The sequence below is a fragment of the Anguilla rostrata genome, chromosome 16 (genome assembly GCF_018555375.3).
Source record: "Anguilla rostrata isolate EN2019 chromosome 16, ASM1855537v3, whole genome shotgun sequence".
Lineage (NCBI taxonomy): Eukaryota > Metazoa > Chordata > Actinopteri > Anguilliformes > Anguillidae > Anguilla > Anguilla rostrata.
Genome location: NC_057948.1, coordinates 16,802,143 through 16,825,006, shown reverse-complemented (window position 1 = coordinate 16,825,006; position 22,864 = coordinate 16,802,143). Strand labels below are relative to the sequence as shown.

The 22,864-nt window shown below is 44.5% G+C and overlaps 2 protein-coding genes across 4 annotated transcripts in view; one reads left to right on the top strand and one right to left on the bottom strand.

Annotated features, from left to right (window-relative positions):
• LOC135242070 (transmembrane protein 266-like) overlaps positions 1-12,484 on the bottom strand; it is a 63,347-nt gene extending 50,863 nt beyond the window's left edge. The window contains exons 1-2 of one of the 2 annotated variants that reach the window (XM_064312968.1): positions 11,640-12,484; positions 8,586-8,740 (exon numbers count right to left, since the gene is read on the bottom strand). In XM_064312968.1, coding sequence (XP_064169038.1) covers positions 8,586-8,599 — 14 coding nt within the window. In that variant the 5' untranslated portion in view covers positions 8,600-8,740; positions 11,640-12,484. Of the gene's footprint in view, positions 1-8,585; positions 8,741-10,935; positions 11,406-11,639 lie in introns of those variants that run through there. The other variant, XM_064312969.1, reaches the window with a different exon arrangement.
• A 5,768-nt stretch (positions 12,485-18,252) lies between these two features.
• On the top strand, positions 18,253-22,571 carry LOC135242310 (pro-neuregulin-4, membrane-bound isoform-like). Of its 2 annotated transcripts, none has more exons than XM_064313325.1 (5): positions 18,253-18,611; positions 19,353-19,433; positions 20,026-20,119; positions 20,635-20,787; positions 21,450-22,571. In XM_064313325.1, the coding sequence occupies exons 2-5, from the start codon at positions 19,424-19,426 to the stop codon at positions 21,517-21,519; spliced, it is 327 nt and encodes a 108-aa protein (XP_064169395.1). In that variant the 5' UTR covers positions 18,253-18,611; positions 19,353-19,423; the 3' UTR covers positions 21,520-22,571. The 2 variants fall into 2 exon arrangements, with proteins under 2 accessions (XP_064169395.1, XP_064169394.1); XM_064313324.1 differs by having other exon boundaries at positions 18,255-18,611; positions 19,366-19,433.
• The last annotated feature ends 293 nt before the right edge of the window (positions 22,572-22,864 follow it).

The window sequence follows — 22,864 nt, the reverse complement described above, 5'->3', positions numbered from 1 at the left end:
GGCTGCAGACGGCAGCCGGTTAAGCAGAGGAGCTGCTGCGGTGCGATGAGACGAGGACAGTCCAGTAAAATGAATCCCTCCCTCCCTGGGGGACACTGCTGCTAATTCTTCACCGCCCTGCAGGGCTAGTGACCCCTGCCAATGCTAGCACAGTCCTGATTCGGTATCACACACCAGAATGCATTCACACCAATGGATACATATGATGGTTAAATATAAAAAAAAACATTTGTCTAAGGAGATAAAGGGAGAATTTCATAATGTGCAAACCATCTATTGTGGGAGGTACACCCAAACGAAATGGAACAGAACAGGAACTTTCCAACTTGCTTGCACACATAATAATTACTAATATATTAATAATGAGTTTATACAACCTGTTCATTTTCCTTATTCACTGTCCAGCCCTAATGTACACGGTGTCACGACTGCTGTTATATCAGGGCAGAGATGGGTACAATAGCCAGGCAACAGCAAACATGTTAAGATCTCCCCCGCTCACCCCATTTAATTAATCTTCCTTGTGCGTTTGCTATCAAATCCATTGTGCCTACACTAAAGAATATATCAAACATGGAGAGCGTCTTTCCAGTCTCATCAGACAGACCTTTGTGTCCTGGAGAGCAGTCTTTCATGTGCAAACACAAAATAAGTACATTTTACATTTCATTAACAAACCGCATCTGGCTACTAAGGGTCATGCCTCCCCTCCCCCACACCGGAGTGAGTATTAAATGTAGGCTTGCCTGGCATGACTTGAGATTGCAGACCGAGGCTGAGGAGGAAGGGGATTATGGGATGCAATCGTGGACCGGTGTTAGAGAGTCACTGACTATCATGGATGCAACCCATTTCTAAATTAAATTTTCCCCCTTTGTTTACCAGATGGTTGGCACCTCTCCAACAAATATTTATATCACATATGCCCAAAACCAGCCCTGTCCATATGTAAAAGGCTTGTATGAAAAACCACAAAGAAAACATTTCTGCATTTTCAATATTAAAAATTCATAAATGGATTATTGCAGGTGGGGCTGATTACCTGTTCTAAATTCCACATTCTTAACTTGAAATTCAGTCAGCATAATCAACATGCAAATTTTAAATTACACTGAAACTAAAATGTTGCATTTCATTTAGCATAGCCGTTTAAACCACATGAAAATTAGCCTTAATTTCATCCAAAGGAACCATAAATGGTGCTTATCTCCCCTAAAGCTAACAAACCATGTCACTCAAGATGGTTGTCACACAACATTCAAGGGCCACTACCGACAGATCCATTCGTGCTTTAAACCGCGTATTACTTTTGAGCAACACATGTGGTGTGTGTCGTGAATCGGTAAGCTTACATCACACAGCAAATGAAAACGGCAAGGAGAGTTTTCTGTGCAATAGCACAGATCATGAAAAGCCATTAAATAATATATGCCTCATGATAAAATTCTGAGCTCTTATGGATTACTTTTTCCACATCGTGCTGCGTTGCAGTTTACTGCTTTAAAGTTTCTGGGAAGCCTGCGGCTGCTTTCAGAGTATGATTAGTGCACTATTTAAATAATAATAATTCCTTAAAACTTTTTCATTCAGTGCGAATTTTATGAAAAAAATGCTACATTGCAAACTGTAACAACCTTTTCGGTCAACTTAGTTTTTTTGAAGGGTTAATTCCAATTCTGTGACACCTCTCTAAACCAGCTGATTCTAATTAGCATAACTCTTCAGCATGATAGGAGAACTAATTATTGTAATCAGCTGTTTTAGGGCATGTTGGTGGAGCAAATACATGGTCAGTCTTTTTACTCTTTGAAGCCGGGTTACCCACCTCTGCCTGGGGATGATACGCTCAGAACCCAACACCCTGTGTATCCTCACAAATCAAACCCTGCTAAGCAGTGGCTGCTGGTGCCCAACAAAGTCACTTTTATTTGTATAGCCGGGGGCTTCAGAGCAGGAACTGACCGCACACGTGCAGACCACACGGCGCAAATGGCATGGAGGAGTGACACGGATAGCTCACGAAAGGCCCAGGTCCCATACGTACGAAGCTGGAGTACGCACCGCTGTCCATAGCGGGCGAGGGCTAACAGTGGGCCCCGCTGAACATTCGCTGTCACACTTCTGTGCTTTAATGTTGCACTCTACCTTTTCAGAGGGGACAATGGATGGATGATGCCATTCCACTCATGGGAAACCCACCCTATCTTGCCTGATCTTGGAGGGGTGGATTAGATCCAGCTGCCAAGACGACAGGAGACCTTATTTGGCTACCGGCTCCTATCAGCTGTCGGACGGCAGTATTGAACAGGAAGAGAAAAGGCACCCATTACCATAAGATTACAAGTTTCACACCTCAAACTTCTGCTGCTGCATCCTTCAGAAGGAAACTTGATCCCCAAATTGCTTGAGGAAATATCCAGTTATATTAAGGGGTAATGCATTAAGCATTGCACGCTTCTAAATTTAGAGTGTCTGTAAAACAAATTCATTGTGCTAAGTTTTAACTTCATTGCCAGACAAGCAGGATGCAAAATGGTCATTCGCTCTTGACCAGCAGCATTGATTCGAAAGCCGCAAACAGCAAACCAGCCCCAGTATCCTTCATAGCGTTTACTTTAATGTGCTGAGGAAAGGTCATAACTTCCTAAGCGGACATCGCTTCAACACGGTGCTGCAAACAGTACAGAGATGTAACCGACACGATGCTGACAGCTACAGCGATGAGACTCAATACACAGGAAATTCTCCTCGACTGAGGAGAGAGATAATACTTAACACAGAACCAATAAAGAGAAAAATAAACTAAAAGACAGGGCATCTGACAGCACAGGAGAGGTTAGAGGAATGTTAGCTGACCCGTTTCAAATAAAGAACCTTTTCACAGGGATTTAGCCTGTAGCAGGGTAGCTTAAGCATGCGCACAAGTCTTTCCGTTTAGAGAAAGATACAAAACGGACGAACAATACTACTTCTGTCGACAGCCTGAAGACAACACAGACCTCTTTAACCTGTGTAATATGATGGAGCACTCAGGGATACTGCTGGCTGTCCATGTTTGTGTATTTCCCCCTCATGCTTGAAGCGTGTAAGTTGTCTCTATGGGGAAAAAGTGATTAGTGCAGCTGTGTATCAGAAGTGATGGGGAAACAGTAGAATCACCACTGAGGCTGATAAAGTATTTAAAAAACTTTATTTCCCCACACGATACCACCAATAGCTGGCTCACTGGCACAAAAAAACCCCCAAACAAACACGAATTCCACGTACCGATCGTTAAGGACCGTACGCACCCAACAGCACAAGACAGGGGCAAGCTGCAGCTCAAAGAGCCGTGGAGTCCACCGAAGGTTAAAAAAGTAAAAAGTAAAAAAACTGCACGTGAAATGGGTTAATGCAAAGCAGCGACTGCGCAGCTCAGCTGGCGGCTCGTGGGGTAATGATCGGGGTTAGGCAGCTGGCGGCTCGTGGGGTAATGATCGGGGTTAGGCAGCTGGCAGCTCGTGGGGTAATGATCGGGGTTAGGCAGCTGGGGGCTCGTGGGGTAATGATCGGGGTTAGGCAGCTGGTGGCTCGTGGGGTAATGATCGGGGTTAGGCAGCTGGTGGCTCGTGGGGTAATGATCGAGGTTAGGCAGCTGGTGGCTCGTGGGGTAATGATCGGGGTTAGGCAGCTGGTGGCTCGTGGGGTAATGATCGGGGTTAGGCAGCTGGGGGCTCGTGGGGTAATGATCGGGGTTAGGCAGCTGGGGGCTCGTGGGGTAATGATCGGGGTTAGGCAGCTGGTGGCTCGTGGGGTAATGATCGGGGTTAGGCAGCTGGTGGCTCGTGGGGTAATGATCGGGGTTAGGCAGCTGGTGGCTCGTGGGGTAATGATCGGGTTAGGCAGCTGGGGGCTCGTGGGGTAATGATCGGGGTTAGGCAGCTGGTGGCTCGTGGGGTAATGATCGGGGTTAGGCAGCTGGTGGCTCGTGGGGTAATGATCGGGGTTAGGCAGCTGGTGGCTCGTGGGGTAATGATTGGGGTTAGGCAGCTGGCAGCTCGTGGGGTAATGATCGGGTTAGGCAGCTGGTGGCTCGTGGGGTAATGATTGGGGTTAGGCAGCTGGGGCTCGTGGGTAATGATCGGGTTAGGCAGCTGGGGGCTCGTGGGGTAATGATCGGGGTTAGGCAGCTGGGGGCTCGTGGGGTAATGATCGGGGTTAGGCAGCTGGTGGCTCGTGGGGTAATGATCGGGGTTAGGCAGCTGGAGCTCGTGGGGTAATGATCGGGGTTAGGCAGCTGGGGGCTCGTGGGGTAATGATCGGGGTTAGGCAGCTGGTGGCTCGTGGGGTAATGATCGGGGTTAGGCAGCTGGCAGCTCGTGGGGTAATGAATGGGGTTAGGCAGCTGGTGGCTCGTGGGGTAATGATCGGGTTAGGCAGCTGGTGGCTCGTGGGGTAATGATCGGGGTTAGGCAGCTGTGGCTCGTGGGGTAATGATCGGGGTTAGGCAGCTGGTGGCTCGTGGGGTAATGATCGGCGGTAGGCAGCTGGGGGCTCGTGGGGTAATGATCGGGTTAGGCAGCTGGTGGCTCGTGGGGTAATGATCGGGTTAGGCGCTGGGGCTCGTGGGGTAATGATCGGGTTAGGCAGCTGGTGGCTCGTGGGGTAATGATCGGGGTTAGGCAGCTGGCAGCTCGTGGGGTAATGATTGGGGTTAGGCAGCTGGTGGCTCGTGGGGTAATGATCGGGGTTAGGCAGCTGGTGGCTCGTGGGGTAATGATCGGGGTTAGGCAGCTGGTGGCTCGTGGGGTAATGATCGGGGTTAGGCAGCTGGTGGCTCGTGGGGTAATGATCGGGGTTAGGCAGCTGGTGGCTCGTGGGGTAATGATCGGGGTTAGGCGGCTGGGCAGCTCTGTGGGTAATGATCGGGTTAGGCAGCTGGTGGCTCGTGGGGTAATGATCGGGGTTAGGCAGCTGGTGGCTCGTGGGGTAATGATCGGGGTTAGGCAGCTGGTCGGCCGTGGCGGAATGATCGGGTTAGCAGCTGGCAGCTCGTGGGTAATGATCGGGTTAGGCAGCTGGGGCTCGTGGGTAATGATCGGGTTAGCAGCTGGCAGCTCGTGGGTAATGATTGGGGTAGCAGCTGGTGGCTCGTGGGTAATGATCGGGTAGGCAGCTGTGGCTCGTGGGGTAAGATCGGTTAGGCAGCTGGTGGTCGTGGGGTAATGATCGGTAGCAGCTGGCAGCTCGTGGGGTAATGATCGGCGGTAGGCAGCTGGGGGCTCGTGGGTAATGATCGGGGTTAGGCAGCTGGTGGCTCGTGGGTGTAATGATCGGGGTTAGGCAGCTGGTGGCTCGTGGGGTAATGATCGGGGTTAGGCAGCTGGTGGCTCGTGGGTATGATCGGGGTAGGCAGCGGTGGCTCGTGGGTATGATGGGGTTAGGCAGCTGGTGGCTCGTGGGGTAATGATCGGGTTAGGCAGCTGGTGGCTCGTGGGGTAATGATCGGGGTTAGGCGGCTGGGGGCTCGTGGGTAATGATCGGGGTTAGGCAGCTGGTGGCTCGTGGGGTAATGATCGGGGTAGGCAGCTGGTGGCTCGTGGGGTAATGATCGGGGTTAGGCGGCTGGGGGCTCGTGGGGTAATGATCGGGGTTAGGCAGCTGGTGGCTCGTGGGGTAATGATCGGGGTTAGGCAGCTGGGGGCTCGGGGTAATGATCGGGGTTAGGCAGCTGGTGGCTCGTGGGGTAATGATTGGGGTTAGGCAGCTGGTGGCTCGTGGGGTAATGATCGGGGTTAGGCAGCTGGCAGCTCGTGGGGTAATGATCGGGGTTAGGCAGCTGGTGGCTCGTGGGGTAATGATCGGGTTAGGCGGCTGGGGGCTCGTGGGTAATGATCGGGGTTAGGCAGCTGGTGGCTCGTGGGGTAATGATCGGGGTTAGGCAGCTGGTGGCTCGTGGGGTAATGATCGGGGTTAGGCAGCTGGTGGCTCGTGGGGTAATGATCGGGGTTAGGCAGCTGGTGGCTCGTGGGGTAATGATCGGGGTTAGGCAGCTGGTGGCTCGTGGGGTAATGATCGGGGTTAGGCAGCTGGCGGACACGCTTCGGATGAGGGCCCACGCCGGGTCTGCTATCCCCTGAATTAGCGAAAGACTTTGCAGCAACGGAACAGTCCTGTGAATACAGCTCACAACTGGAAGGCAATAAAGGGTTAAGAACTGGGTAGAAGACTACGCTGTCCTCTAGTAAGTAGTGCATTGAGTACTGTAGAAATGACCATACTGGTAAAATACTGCTGTATAAATAAAATAATTTATTCCTGCAGCCACCTTGTCAGATCTGCCGTATGGAAGCCCAAAACAGTAAACCACAACAATTCACAGCTCTGTCAAACAGAGGGCACACTGTAATGAGTTATTCCTGTGCTTCCATTTGCCATTTCACACTTCTATTTCTGTACTGCCACAGTGCACGGTGTGTCTAGCTTCCTTATTCCTGACGTATTTACTGTGCCAAGACAAAGACCTGCTTCTCCAAGTATACCCATCGCGTTGTGCTTGCTCTTGTTTAAAGGCAACAAGAATAGTGTGTGCGTAGCTCGAACATGCTGCACATGGTTTAAGGAAGACTAACGTACTGGAATATGAAGGCACGTCTTCTACATTCATGGGCTTGATATCATTGCAATTTGAATAAGGTTACATGCATAACTTTTATAATTGATTTTCCAATACAAACAAAAAACAAACAAAAAAAACACTACTTGCCGGCCCTCTTTCATGGTGACTTGACATTTGAAAATATTTGAAATATTTTGATTGCACTGACACTTCACAGCTGCACCCACACACCTCCACACCTCATAATTCTCCACTCCATTCTGCACTATCAGTTTTTACAACTGAATGCATACTTCAGGTTAAGTATCTTGCTCAAAGGCAAAATGGCAGCGCCCCACCTTGGCACTGAATCAAAAGCATTTTTGGCCGTAAAATGACCCGCCTTTCTAGCCATTGCCACATACCGACAGCCCATGGTGCAGAATTTGAAAGAGTAAGCTGGTCTATGGTACCCAGACAAAATATTTAACATCTGGGACACCTTAAAATGACTGCCCTGTAGCTGAGAACATCATCTGAATAAAATGGTTAATGTTAGACACTTTTATACGACGGCCACAGGCTACAGTCTAGTGTAGGGGTCTGCAAGCCTGGTCATGGAGAGCCACAGAAGCTGGTTTTCTGCTTGCTACGCTGCACTTGAACAGTTAAAGCACTTCATTACACAGTTACCTCACCTCACCTGGTTACTTGGGTCTGAATTACAGTGAAACCAAGAAGCAGCAGAGCTTGTGGCTCTCCACGATGAACCATAGTCTTGTGGCTAGCACACAAAAACGTGGTGGTAACATGCCGCATGCTAGTTCATGGGAAACACATCTAAATCATAATGTCAGTATGTCATGGATCTGTGTAAGACATGTCATTATCTGGTACAATATATACGTGTAGCAATCGTGACTACAATGACAACATTACCACAGGTGTGCAAACCAGACAACATTTTCTGCAGGGGGGTGTATTTGTTTCCTTTTGGCTGAGGATCCCCTGGGACTCCTTTCAATTTGCAAACCCCATCCACTGGGTGATGTATAAGACTGCACTTATTTGAGCTCCTTATATTTATACTAGATCAACCTCTTAAAGTCAGGAGAGGAGAGGGTATTGGGATTTATTTGTGTCGCTGTGTTATTGGTATGTCTCTTTTCTATCTCCACATGTTTTCTCTAAGAAGTATATCAATAACAATAACAATTTTTTTTATCACAAATAAAGACTACACACTACTCCATTATTCATTTGTAGCCGAGCACTCGCTGAGAAGCATAAAAAAAGACTATTTTCATTAGTTAAAAAAATGTGGTACTTCAAACAAAGGAAGCAGGAGACTGCACCAAATCTGACCCCCTCCCCCTCCCCACCCCTTGTGTGGTTATCATAGTGCCGGGGCTGTCTGAGTCCCACCCGGGGGGTGGGGATGAGGGGGGGTTATTAATAAGAGGGTGACAAGTGGGACACGCTCCTGCATACTAAGAGGTGTGAGGAGGAGCTGCAGCCTGCCAATCATGAAACACTGCCCCAGGAGGACACAGGTACAGCTCACACATACGCAAGCACTCACACACATACACACATACACACACACACACACAAACACACACACCCACACACACAAGCAAGCTACAACATTTTGGTCGGAGTATTCTAGTAAAAGAAGGTACTGCCAACCAGTATCACAACAACATAACAAAATGCTTAGAAATGCTCTGGGCCCAAATGCAAGTGGTGTAACACTGAGTCCTGCCTCTCACACCCAGCCTATTTCTCTTCCTCCTCAAGTACTAATATAGATTTGGTTTGATCAAAAAACGTTGAGGTAAGTGAAATCTGCAGGAGAGGTGAGGACTGCTGCATTCCTAACGAACTGGCCCCTCCCCCCCAGGGGACCCCGCTGCATGCTGGGGGATCGCAGGAAAATGGCTGCTGTTCCGCGGCGGATGTAAGCAAGTGAGGGGGTCAGTGGGGGTCAGAGAGATGCTGCACTTACTGTGGGTTGGTCATGCTGAGAGATGTGGTTCTGGGGGTGGGGATGGGGGGGCCGGCGGGGGGGGGGAGGGGACTGGGCTTTCACTGGACGTCACCCTATTCTAACTCCTGCGTTCACCTTCACCGTACAGGAGAAATGCTTCACACATAACGGACCTGGAGAAAGAGAAAAGACAGCGAGAGAGGGAGAGGGGGGAACAGATATAGACAGAGAGAGACAGAGAGAGAGGAGATAAGAATTATGAGACACACATGGTTTATCAGTTGTTCCACCAAAAACACTGCTTGGTTCATTTTTCATGCTGCAACTAAAACACGGCATATTTAGATGAGTGGGAGGTTCAATGTGATGCTTTACATGGCTAAAACAGAACTGTGTAGGACTGACTTTCACACATCTATAAATGTCCACGTTCAAACAGTCCTGCATCACAATATTGGCATCACCTCCAATCTACATTGACTCAAGGGCCTAGAAGGTGGAATAGGCTACACACTAGATTGTATTGCCATCTCAGATGGAAATACAAATGAGATTGGAGAGCCCACAGTTAATTTCAATTTGACGGACAGTCCAGACACAAACTTTTTGTGTTTATATTCATTCACAATACAAATAAATCACCCCAGGCTGTCTTTTGAACTGTTTTAAGGTTTGGAGTCAAACGGGAAAAAAATCATTTAGAGATCATACAGTTTTGCATACGATGCGGGCGAGTGGACATCAGGGGAAGTGCTTGTTCTTAAGATTTTTAACACCGACGCACGACGCTTTGAAAGAAATCTTAAAGAAGCCTTCCATCCAGTGCATTCCTGTAACTTTGGGCAAATGTTATTCAAAACATACCGTTCCTATGGCTCGCTTTTCGTGGTCTGATTAAGTTGTCTACATCGATATAAACACACATCAATAACCCACACAAGCTGTAGCGATCATTTACCTCTCACCTCAATCATTTCAGCACTGAGCTCGCATGGTTTATTTGCCACAGTTTGTATAAACCGCTTTGCAAACAAATGCATGCGTAGAATGCTTCTGTCATAAAGGACGTTGTGCCGAGGAGCTTTTACAATCTGTTAAAGGCCGTAGCGAAATAAAGCACAGAATTGTAGCATGTAAAAAGATGAGGATGACTTTCACACAAGAACAGACGCATCCTGAATTACATTAAAGTAGCCTAATACATGATACATCAATAACATATTAACTCAAACTAGGTTTAAAATAGTGCCAGAGCCAGACACAAGCGGTTTGATCAGATCAGTTAGTGTAGTTCTGCATTGCTGAAGCGTTTGTGAATTAGACTGGGAGACCGCTAAACGACAATCTTATCTATAACTAATGTAATATTAAACCTTTTTTGCATGGTTAAGTGTGTAATTCAAATAAAACCCACCATGTAAGTACCTGACCATTCATTATATCCAACTGTATCAGTGTTAACAGTTTCCACGCGCCACATAAGAAAGCTAAATTTAGTGATCACAAAAATAGACCCGGAATATCTTGGTTATAGTCAAAAGGTGAATAGGCCTATACCCACGGTCGCCTATTTATTAAATGATCTAATTCTGCGTGCACAAACGCTGTCATGGTACAACATCAGTCAGAATAAAGTAAAATAACAATTAGTAGGTAGACTAAATATACGATCCATTCCGAAAGCTGGTAATTATAGAAAACGATTAAAAACATGGCTAAGAACAATTATGTTTAAAACGGCAGGTTCTTTATATGCCACACTTTTAGGCTTTTTGCTGCCACTGGGAGCCAGAGGCTAACATATCGAGGGGAAGCGCACAATGTAACGATTGTCAAGTGATATTGATAGTTATTTTCTCTGCGATGTATCGAAGAATTGCAAATAGGTCAATGAAACGTTTTCAACTTTTACAAAGAACATTCTATAGAAAATAAGTGACAATGAATGGTGTGTGTTAAATAGGAAATAGGCACAATAAGCATCCGAAGACGGTGGTGCGTGCTTCAAAAGTGGAAAGTTTACCATTACATTGGCAGTGGATAGTTTTAACCAGACAAAAAAGTCAGCATAAACTACATAGCCATTTAAATGCAAAAGCCACCACGGTCAGCCAACTGAAGGCAACGGATTAACATACTGGTTAATAAGCACATTGTCGTTTTTTGATCGTTTAGAACTTATTTAAAAGTAGCTAATGACAGTCCTTTTTGGTTAGGCTACGTTTCTATGAAATAACCTGAAAAGCAACTTGAACCAGTCCTCCCTACCCCGTTTCCACTTACTGTACAAATCACGTCCGCTGTTGCAGCGCCAACCCCGTTCAAACCCACATTAAGCCCACGAGGAATCAGAACAGAACAAACTCACCATTACACATGCCTTTCCTGCATGCCTCAGCGGGCTAGAATGTCAAGGATCAAAGCATAAATCAGATGTACTGGATTCTGAAGAAGCCTTGAACAAATCACTACAGACTACCAGGCAACCAATTCAAAGGCTTGCACGTCCTCATTTTCTTCCTCAGTGTTTTTTTTTCTTTTTACACAACTATGTCTGAGTCTCCTGGACATCGTTTAAGTTTTCCCCGTGTTCCCTAACAACTTGTTTTGTAGACTGTGTGTGTCGTTTGTTTTTTCTAGAATCGGTTCACGTCTACCCCTTTGAAGCCGTATTATTCCGTTCTCTTGCCTCGTTTTACCAGGCCTCCAAGCTCCGTCAGTAACCGTGCACATACTGACTCGAGGCATAACTCAGTTCAGTAATCAAGTAAAACCCGGCAGATTACAAAATGCAGACCAGGGGTTTTATCGCGGGACCTGCAATCCAGCGACAATGCACATGCAATTAACCATTTACTCCAGTACAGCCACCCAACCATTCATCTTTGAGCGATAATTCGATAATCAATTATAAAGCGGAGATTGGAATTTATTTATTTATGTTATTTATTTTTTTCTTTGGGGGGGGGGGTGAATATGTGGGGGGTTCCCCCATAATCCCATAAACTGGGGTTTTAGGGGAACCCCATAAACTACCTATACTAAATTATTCACTCGGAGCAGCAAACCTACCTTTGTTGATTTACATCGTTGACCGTTTAATCGTGCCTCCCTTGCCCCCGTGATGATGATAATGTCTCCCTGGTTGAGGATCAGTGTGAGTGAAGCTCCGGGTTCGCAGTGTGTAGGCTGCTATCCTTAGCGGTTTTGCATTGGACAAGCACCCCCGCTGCTTTTCAGAAGACAGGGCAAAGCGAAAAAACCCGATCCGAAACGCAAGCATCATCACTCACCAATATGCTATTAAGTGTTTCTCCGTCTAACCAAATAACTTGATAACACCATTCTTATACCTATATTGAAGAGGACGTTAAACGCACCGCTAACGTTCCAGATTACAGAGGGTTTCCCCCACGATCACAGCAGGGACTCCTAACACCGAATATAGGTCTCTTGGTGAGGAGCTGTCCAGGTGCTGAAAATGTTATTAACCACCGAGAGCGAGCAGCAAAGCAAAGCCGACTTTACAAACGAATCAAAATCCAATTCGACAAAACGCCATCGAAAACAACACATAGGTCTGCATGTACAGCACAAGCAACGATCAAATTTCTCGAATACAGCCACAGAGTAGCTACAGCCATTGCTGGAGTTCCGGCGCATAAACGCTTGCGTTTATCCTAATAAACTTGCAACCGTGCTGATACCTCACGGTGACCCCGAACGACAGTTTAGTTCCAGTCACCTCGTTTCTGTGAGCCTTACGTTTGGGTGGCTTCTCTGTGTCCAAACTAATTTTTTTCTTAGGGTTTAGCGATATAAAGATGTTAAGGGAATATATTTTTTGTCTTTGTAGCAATTGGCTTAACCGTTTGTCATTCAACCGGATTAGCCACTCGATGGTTAACGCACACATCAATCAATCTCAGAGCGTCTTCGCAGCCCCTTTCTAATTAAACAAGGCTGTCCATGGTCTGTTGAAGGGGTTGAGCTTTCCCAGTGTGTGACTACCATTGGGCTATTCTGCTGAAGAATACAGTCCATACAACATCATCATAGTAACCTATTCGAATATACATTGAAGCGGTGCAGTCGACAGTATCCTGTACTGTTTGACTGAAGGAGAAGCAGGCTACTGGTCATGAACTCGCAACGCTTCTGTATTTCGAATAATTTGGGGGAGCGAGATCTACCATTTCGGCGCGACTTGCTTCTACCATTTTCAGATGACTGTATTGTAGTATAATCTGGTCACGATTTATTACATACAGTCATTGCCATTAGCCTATCCGTCCAAGCTTTCCGACGGAATACAAAGGCGGCACTTGCGCGTTGAGCGATAGATTTTTTGAACATACAAGAAAACAGTCGACTAAGGAAGCATTATTTAAAAAAGAAAAATTCTCTAACAGGACCTTTAGCCAACGGACGATCCTATTTTCTTAACTGCATATATTATATGGGCTATTAAATAGGTGTATTTCCATATATTTGTTGGTCGCGATAGGAATTAGCCCAACACGCGTTTTTTTATGTGTACTTATCGTATAATTAATAACAACATGTAACTCCACGCGAAGCTGCATAGTAACTGTATGAATTCATCATAAATTCAAAAGGTAAATTGCCCATAGGTTTCCAAGGAACTGGCATTCTGATTGCCTCGCAAGACCGTGTGCTATATTGGGTCTTCGCTGGTTTTAGTCAACGTACACTGACATTTCCATTATATTTTCATTGGCAATAAAAATACATAAAGCATCACTGGTGTACAACATCGTACATTTAATTTGGAACAACGAATACCGAATTGCATTTAATCAAACACAAATTCAAAAAAAAAAAAAAATTCACACTACAGCTAAAATGAGCGACAACCTCTGGCTACCTTTGGAGTGGCAATAGTGAATTGGAGACTAACACGCCGCTGAAAGTAAATTGCTTTTTATATTGGTTCCTGGGAAGAGGGGTTTGATATTGCTAAGTTGAAAGAACGAGAACTCCAATAGTGTGTCCCGATATTCTGTTGGCGCCTGAGCTGAACTTCACTCTCATTACCGAGGAACAGACTTCCATCTAGTTCCTTTACACAGACAATCCGCCTCGCTTTCCTGTCCGCTGCTACTGTGCCCTGCATAACGTTTTTTCTTATTCTTGATTTGGCCCTGTACTACAGAATTTGAAGATTTGTAATCAAACAATTCATAAGTGGTTAAAGTGTAGATTCATGGTTTCACCATGTAGAGATTACTGCATTTTCTATGCGTAGTCCCCCATTCCAGGGCGTCATACCGTTTGGGATTATTAATTTAACGTAAATATAAGTAGTCATGTTCGGTACTTGGTCACATTCTTTGCGTGCAATGACCGCTGAAGTCTATGACTGTGTGAGTATCCTCACTGGTGATGCTCTGCCAAGCCCATTCAGCAGCTATTTTCAGCTCCTGCTTGTTTCAGGGCCTGGTTGCCTTACCTTCTCTCTTCAGCATATGGCATGCATGTTCAGTTAGATTCAGATCGGTTGACTGACTTAGCCAGTCAGAAATCTTCCAGTTTTAGCTTATAAAGACATCTTTCTTGCTTATCAGTATGTTTATGATCATGTCTGGGTATGTTTGGGTCTTGCTGTTGGATGAAGCAATGAAAATGATTTTCTATGCTTCTGTACACTTCAAAATTAATTTTGCTGCTATTATCTGTAGTTACATCATCAATAAAGACAAGTGAGCCAGTACTTGTGGCAGCCATATATGTCTAAACCATAATGCCCCCACCAACATGTTTCATAGATGTGGGGATGCTTGAGATCTTGGGATGTTCATTTGGGCTTATACACTTAGCTCTTGCATCGCTTGCATCATTCTACAAGTCAATCTTGATCTCATCTGTCCACAAGACCTTTTTCCAGAACTCTGCTGGGCTCTTTTAGGTATTTCTTAGCAAACTGTAACCTTTTAGATACTTAAAACTCCATCATACCTAAACTACGGACAGAAGTGAACACACCTGACTAATCAGAAATGCCTGTGAAGCCATTGGTCCCAAACATTATTGTGCCCTGAAATTGGGGCCTCCGTATTTAAAAAATGCAATAATTTCTGCACGGTGAAACCAAAATGTACAAACATACCCTTTAATAAAAACGATGTGAAAGGTTTATTCACAAATCTAAAATTGTGGATTACTGATCCAACTAAAAAAAATACACCTTTGTCCAACACATGGACACCGTATATCACACTATTGGCATTCTTCTTGAATCGCTACTGACTTAATTAGAAAATCTTGTAGAACAAAAATCGTATGTCTCAGCCTCATTCTGAATACAGGGACATTTTTAGAATTTCCCAATGTGCAATTGCTATTCTGTTAGCTTCTAGGTTAGCCATCTGAAAGTGATCCATATCTTTAAAGTGACTGTAAAGGGACTGTAATTAGTTAAAATAACCATTAATTACCACAGACGGATGTGTGCACTACACACCCACCAAATATATATTCATAGTAATGTCAATAACAATAAATATAATAATAACTATAAAAACACACAAATCAGACTTAAAATCTGTATTAAGTAAACCTCAGGATTGTATGGGCGAGATCAGGACCACCCCACCACCCCACCTGTCCCCTCAACTCTTCCCAAAATCTAAAACCCACAAGTAAGCAAAGACACGTGGCTACATCTATTTAACGAGAATGACAGAGAGCTTCACGGTTGCAAGTGCAATCAGGCGAATAAGGCTATATATAACGTTACCCTCAACCCCATCCGTTTGTGCTTCCAGGGAGGGCACATACACAGAGTAATGCTTGCAATGCAAACAGAGGATTGCTAAGGAAACAAAACAAAATAATAACAAAATTAAATCTATAGCTCTACAGATCTAGGGGTAATACAACTAGCCTAGCTAACCAGCCGGCTATGTAGCTTAGCACCCCCACAAAGGAAATGGAGAAGGTGGGAGAAAGAATGGGTTGGACAAGAAGGAGGCTGGGAGAGGGATAATGCTGGTAAAGGGATTAAGAGTGGAAAAATGGCAAAATAACTACAGCTAACTATTACAAATCTGTATTGATAATGCAAACGATTCTCTATGGCAAAGATTGTTTCACGCAAACTCAAAAAGGATGTTTTAGTGGGAAAAATCTTTTTATTTGCCTCAGACTATTGGAGGACATATGTAATGAGACCAAAACATTTACTGGCCATTACATCAGGTCCTTCATGTCATGCAGGACCTGGACCCAACAGCTCAGAGCCTGGTAATAAATTGAACTCCACCCATTTCATCCCCACATAGGAATAAATGGACATGCTAAGACTGATTTAAGTCAATATTGTAATGCAATTTATTTCTTATACTGTTGCTGATGCTTAATACATAATAACCTGATACAATGAAATCTGAAGCTATTCATGGATTTACCTTTACAACACCTTAGTAATTAATTTTTTTATGGTGAAAATGTGTTTATTTGTGCTAATACAATAATGTAGCAGTGTGGTCTAAAGGTAAGTGTGTCACACAAAAAGTTGTATCAGGACAAGTCTGCCACATAAAGCAGCCAAGATTACCTTGAGGAAAAAGCTGTTGGCCTATCCATTACCCAATTTAAGATGATGCTGCAATCAAAAAAAATGATGCAGATCTCTTTCATGCCTACTGAACTTGATATACTTAAAAATCATTCACAATTAATTAGACAGTACAGTTTAAATATTCTGGGAATGATCATAAGCTAAAGATTTTTAGTTCATTTACATAACTCATTACAGCAAAACGCTTTGATTCAAGCTGGAGCACCAAATATAATGTACATCATAGCTCGAGGTTTTAGCAATGCTGTTGCATCTTGGAGCAAGAAATGAGCCAGTAAACTCAATAAACATGCGTTTACAGAACACCTTAAAAATCTCAACAATATATGTGTGATATTACTGTAGCTATTAACATTAGAAATTCGCTTATGATAAAGTTTGTGTATTCTAATTAAATTAGAAGTTTTGACATCACCAATTCATCTTACAAAGCTAAAAATGTTAAAACTAAAAAAATCACAGTACAGATACAAGTTGGCATACACTATTTTTTGATGTTGCCAACAGAGAGCATTTTGCATTGGCTAATCTTCAAACTCGTAATTTTGCAAATTGATTTATTTAAAAAAAAAAAAAAAAAACTATTGATTGAGCTCAGCCACTTGTGTCAACAACCCTGGCAAAAATCCAAAGAAAAAGCAAATTAAATAGACAGACATCAGTAAAAAACTATAATGAGATAATGGTGTTTTATATGCTGCTTGGAACACTTTTCAAAGTTCTTCGGATAACTGCTTCAGCTGTGAGGCAGTAAAAAAATGTAAACAGTGTAAAAAAAAAATGTTCCCACGATGCCACTCATACCTTTGGCATCTGCTAATTCAATCTTTTCATTCCACAAATACTGCTCTGTCTGCACCTCCTCGAAAGTGGCCATTAACTTGTAGAGGACCTGTAGTATCTCTGCACAGTAACTGGCAGTAACAGAATGTTAGGCAATAGACAAACAGGAGAGACCTTTTATGGCACGACATATTCCCCACAATAAAAAAAACAGGAAGTGAAATTATGCGTGGGCTCGCTGGTTATAATAACATTAAAACAGTTCAATTTCTAGACTGGATTCCCACCTCTATAATTAGTGTATGTGTAAAGTCTGAGTAAAGCACCAAACTCTGGGTGTCCATTTTGAGATCATCTAAAGGGACACCCAAAATTATCATTACCAATATCTACCAAAAAAACCAACATGGTGTCACATGACTTGAACTGATAAAGCGAGCTGTACCCAACAGACTTCACATTTTCTGTTCTCTCCCCTTTTTTGGAATGTATAGTGAAGCTCAGACTGCAGTGTTCGGCGCAGCCGCTGCTGTCGAATCAGGAAAGGGCAGAGAACGACGTGCCCCCCAGTGAAGCATGCTAGCCACCGCTTCTCCTTACACTGTAGTTTGCAAGTCAGGCTCATGCGGACATGAGCAGGAGGAAGACTATTCACTGGCCTGATTGGCTAGCATGGACCGCCGATGCTCTCATATCCGCATTGCCCTGTAAGACTGCTGGCCACAGTCAGCCCTGGAACAGTTCGGATTTAATACCAAACCGTGGGGACCATCCATGCACTAAAACATTGTCTTAGGATGAGCTACCGAGTAGCCTCTACAATCAAGATTTTTACCGTAATGATTCCTGCCTAAAAAAAGATAGGACAGCTCTCATTATGTATATGAATTGTCAACCAGCACTTATGCAGAAGTATAAATGATATAAACCACTCTTTTCAAACCGTGTAGCACTGGGAAGGAAAGCTTGTAAACCTAGTTTGTTAAACAAGCAGAGTGCCCTGGCCAATTTTATTCCTCAATCTGGAACGTGAGCTTTGTAACTACAGTAATTTATTCCTGCATCAAGCAACTTGTTTGTATGCCAAGAATTAATTTCTTGTAGAAGCATGTTCCTGAAACTGTCTCATGTACACACCTGAATTTGGGACCTATACCAAGATGTTTCCAATACTTTTACTGTAGTCTCCAAAGCGCATAGGACAGCCCGTTCTAGAAATGTACTTCTGAGTTTATCTGCAAGCTCGTGACTAAAATCTGAAGCAGTACTTTATGCCATACAGCCCTTTAACTCTTCAAATTCTCCAGGCCCTCTGAAATTGACCACAGAAAAGAATTAAGCACAGAAAGGTGTCATTATCAGTCTCCTAATGAGTTTCAGTGGTAGCTCAGTGTTATAAATAACGCAGTGTGGTCGTGGGACGCCGCTCTTGGTTGAAGTTTCACTGCGTCACGCCTCATCGGTCTGCGAGAATGCAAAGTGAGAACCGTGCCACCTGACAATGTGGACAAACTGCAATCGTGACATTGCTGAGCTCACAGGGATGCACACACGCCTTTTTGACGCTAATATTCCCACCTGCACAGCTCAGTCTCATACAGAGCACTCCGACTGACAACTGCTAGCGACTTGCATCAACTCACTATTGGACCTTTGCGGTAAGTACACAGCCTTTCTCTAAAATATGCTCCTATTTTTACCTCTTAATTTTAAACTGGAACATAAAGTGTATACATATTATGGTGCTCCTTACGGTAGCTATAACTCTATTTTGTATTTTGATTCTAGATTATTTGAACAACTGTTGATATTCAGTCACATCACCATTACATACATTATACATTTTGGATTCTGTAGCGTAGTTGGCTAGAATTGTTATTACGGCATTTGGACATTAAAAATAATTTCGGGCATCTGACTTGTATACCTGCTCCAAAAAAAATCACTGAGGAAGAATTATGAGTTCAACCAATCTAATCTGTTTAAAATAAATGTGTGCAGCAGGAATTGCGCTTGGGAAAAAAAACTAAATCGACAATACATTACAGATGGCAGTTTGCGATGGTCACCACATACAGGCTACATTTGTTCCTTGTTTTAGCAGTGTGATACAGACTTGGAGCTGATGACCCATTTAGTTCCCTGGTTTGACAACAGGCACATAATAAAACTTGGAATATGTGTACCATTATACTATTTGTGATTTGTGCTGAATGGGATAGTATGACCCACACTAATGTGTAACGCCTGAAAGAAGAAGGAAATCAGTGCATGTGCTGTATTGTCACAATGTCAATAGTTTCTCTTCACGGAGAAAGGCTGCATTGTCTTCACTGTTTGAGGGGAATTTGGAACAGTCCCCCACAGCGTCAGATGTGGCAACTATTCATTTATTTCAGTTTCCTTCTTTAGGAAGAAACTGGAAGCAAGTTCTTAATTCCAGAATCAAGAGGGGTAAAAGCACATTGTCATGATGGCTGGTAAGGAAAGGCGGCCTGCTTTCTATCCTCCACTCCACACCTCCCTCTGACCTCTGATCTATCGTTCACACGTTAATACCTACATGCTGTGTGCCTGCAGACACACACTCCACACACACACCTATTCAGCACTCCACAAAGTGCCTGAAAAAAATTATAACTCTCAACTACTCCAAATAAACTACCTGTCCAATCGCAGCACAGAGCTGGGAAGCAGAATTTCGCTTTCATTCTGCCAAAAGGTTACACGCGGATACCTTACAATATCTGACAAGGCTTGAAAAATACATAAGCAAACGCACGTATATTCCTTAGAATAATTAAAGGCTTTCTAAATTTGTAATTTCATCATCTTTAGGGTAGTGATCAGTAAAATGTGTGTGTGGGTGTGAGAGTGGATTGGGAGGGGCCTGGCATTCAAAAACCATTTTGCGGGGGGGTAAATGGTGACGGAGGCATGATTCCTGCCTATTCTCGCTCCCATAAACTACATATGTACCGAAGGACTTATTTTCGTCTCAGGGAGCTAAAAGGCGATTGGTGTATGCAGGCGTGTTGCATGCTGGGTAATGAGAAGGGTTTTGTTTCACAGATCATGGAGAACCTTGCGTAGCCCTGGAAGCCTCCTACTGCCTGAACGGAGGAACCTGCTTCAGGATCCCCTCTGTGTCCACACCCAACTGTGTGTAAGTCCTGCACTGTGTACTGGGGGGGGGGGTGGAGGCGGTGGAGGCGGCCGGACGCGCCGGGACGCTGAGGGGAAAGACGGAATCAGAGCACCGCGTTTCTGTTTGTTTTAGGCCGGGACGTGGCCACGCGGTCGGCTGGCGCGTGCCAGTACGTGGCTGGGAAGACCTGGGGGTCAGACAAGCGGGTGGCAAGCCTCAGCCAACCACTAAGACCTTTTATCCTTATACAATTACGCAGGCGTTAACATTTTATCATCGTCAAATGTAAGCCAGTCACAATAAAACAATAATACAATTCATTTGTATGGGCATCAAAACAAAAATGGAACAGAAGAGGTAAGGCCAAACCTGCTGCCAGCCGGTTGCATGAAAATGACTCGGGATGTGTAATATGTGCCGTGTCACTATGCGTAAGCAAACACCGGCCGAGGGGCGTTTGTTACCTGCGTCTCTAAGCGAGGGACCAGTGACGGCAGGCTCACGGTACCTGGGCACCTGTCCTTCTCCTGCAGCTGCGCCGCCAACTTCAAGGGCAGCAGGTGCGACGAACTGCAGCTCCCCAGCAGCTCCCCGGACGCCCAGGGGGCGGGGCTCATCGCCGCCATCGTCATCGTGGCGCTCCTCATTCTGATGGTCCTCGCCGTCGTCATCTACTATACATGCAAGTGAGTAAATGTGAAACATTCTCCCCGTACGTCACAGGGGCAAACGCGGAAGTGAGCATCTGAAAGACATGCAGTCAGTTAAGGTCTGTTCTTCCACTGCCATCCTTTACGATGATTCACCTTCGAGGATTTCAATCATAGTCACAGTCTCTAAATGTTTAGATGCACTTCATTTTAGCAATATAACAGCTACCTTCTTTGACACGTCCTCCAAGGAACCTTTATGGAAAAGCTAAAGGCTCTTTCAGCAGGGAATTCACAACTCCCAGCATGCAACAGGCAATTAACACTCATCCCCCAAAAAAAAAAAAAAAAAAAAAAAAAACAGTGGCTAGGACATCAACATTTGTGCTGGATTTTGATGTACTGCTTGCTTTTAAACTTCTTCATAGACTTAGTCTGGCAAGTTAGTTTTAGTTATTTCTAAGATGCAGAATTGCATTTAATTGCTCAAATTTAAGGACAAATGTTGAAGGAGACCATAAATTTAAAAGTTATGTTACAGCTCCATAACACCGATGTCTGAACACTTCTCATCCCATATCCAAGCACATTGCGGTGAACCACAGCAGAACAGAAACAGGACGTTTTACAAAGATTAAAAAATAAAGTGCAAAAAGTGCAGTGACGTTGACTGCAGTCACTCTTCTATTCTTTTTCAGGAAGTGGAGACAAAAACCCAAGGAACCCCAGAACAGTCACCAGTACTGGAAAGTTGCACGCCGGGTATAAGGTTAGAATTTTAAGGGAGGGGGGATATCCTTTTTTGGGGACGCGCAGGCAGAACTGAGCCCCTTGTGTCAGTTCGGATGCTGCCAACGATGCGGCCATGAGGAACTGTCCCCTCTAAACTGAAAAGCATGACGCGGCAAGGAAATCCAACAGCCTTGCCCCATCTCCACCTCAGTGATCCACATACATCAGCTTCAGGCCTGACCACACCCAGCCTCAGGCCAGACCACCCCCCCAACCTCAGGCCAGACCACACCCAGGAACTCTGCTTCCAACAGCACCAGAGAAGAACCAACATGTCAGTCATTCCGGAGAGGCGGAGCCAAAAGAGTTTCATCTGGTACCCAAATTCCAAAGTCTGTGGAGTGAGCATACGGTCTTTCTGTGGTTCTGTGTAGGTCACCTTTTCTTGTTAAAATGTTTAATAGACCTGAGAGAGAAAAAACATTTCAAATAGCCTGTCATCTCGTGTACATAGAAATGTAATCATGGAATTTTTACCCACATGAAAATGTTGCAAATGCTCATGTTTGCCGTTAAATCAGATGTAAGATAAATGGTCCGGCAGGGTTGTTGGCGGATGTAGAATGTGGTTGCAGTGGAACCGTTCATCTTTCATGTCTGATGGAATGCAGGAAGCCGAATAACAGCACGTGTAAAGTGTAGATAAACATTTCCTCATATTTATAGTTCCTATCCCTAATGTGGACCTCGATGTACCTTTTTTCTTGAGAGTTAGACACAGAATGTACAGCCCTGTCCGTGACACGTCCCTTTCAGTCTTGAGTTGCCTTTCAATTGAGACACGGTAGAGGGACTATTAATAGAAATCAAAGAAAAAAATGTCTTTTCTTGGACACAGTTCAAATACTTTTCTGACACTTGAGATTATTAAATAAACACGGATTTCCTGCTTAGGGTGACCTTTGAAATCATTCCAGAGACGAGTCATGTTGATATTACGTAAAGACACACATGTAAGATTAAAAGGAAGCCACTGCAAAGAAAACACTTTTGTACAAAAGAAAATAAAAAAGGATGTGCATTTTAAAGGGGGTTTCACTCATGAAAGCGGGTTTTATCGAGTGCTTAATTAGACCAAGGGCAGAGCTGATCAGACAAAGCCCTGTTGTGCAAACACGCACATACCACAGCCACCTGCTGAAAGTGCAGTGGATGAGATCTGCCAGTGCAGGTCCCTGGGCCCGTACCTGGCAGTCAGGCTGAGCGCTGGAGAGGTTTCCCATGAAACTTCTGACACAAGAAGCCAAGCAGTGTGAGTATTTAGCAGGAACTCATGAAGGGACCAACTCACCCCACTACAGATAAACCAAGCCTTGCTTTT

Coding starts and splice junctions, on each gene's coding strand:
- LOC135242310 (XM_064313325.1), top strand. Junction 20,120..20,634: donor GTGTCCACACCCAACTGTGT/GTAAGTCCTGCA, acceptor CTTCTCCTGCAG/CTGCGCCGCCAACTTCAAGG. Junction 20,788..21,449: donor GTCATCTACTATACATGCAA/GTGAGTAAATGT, acceptor ATTCTTTTTCAG/GAAGTGGAGACAAAAACCCA.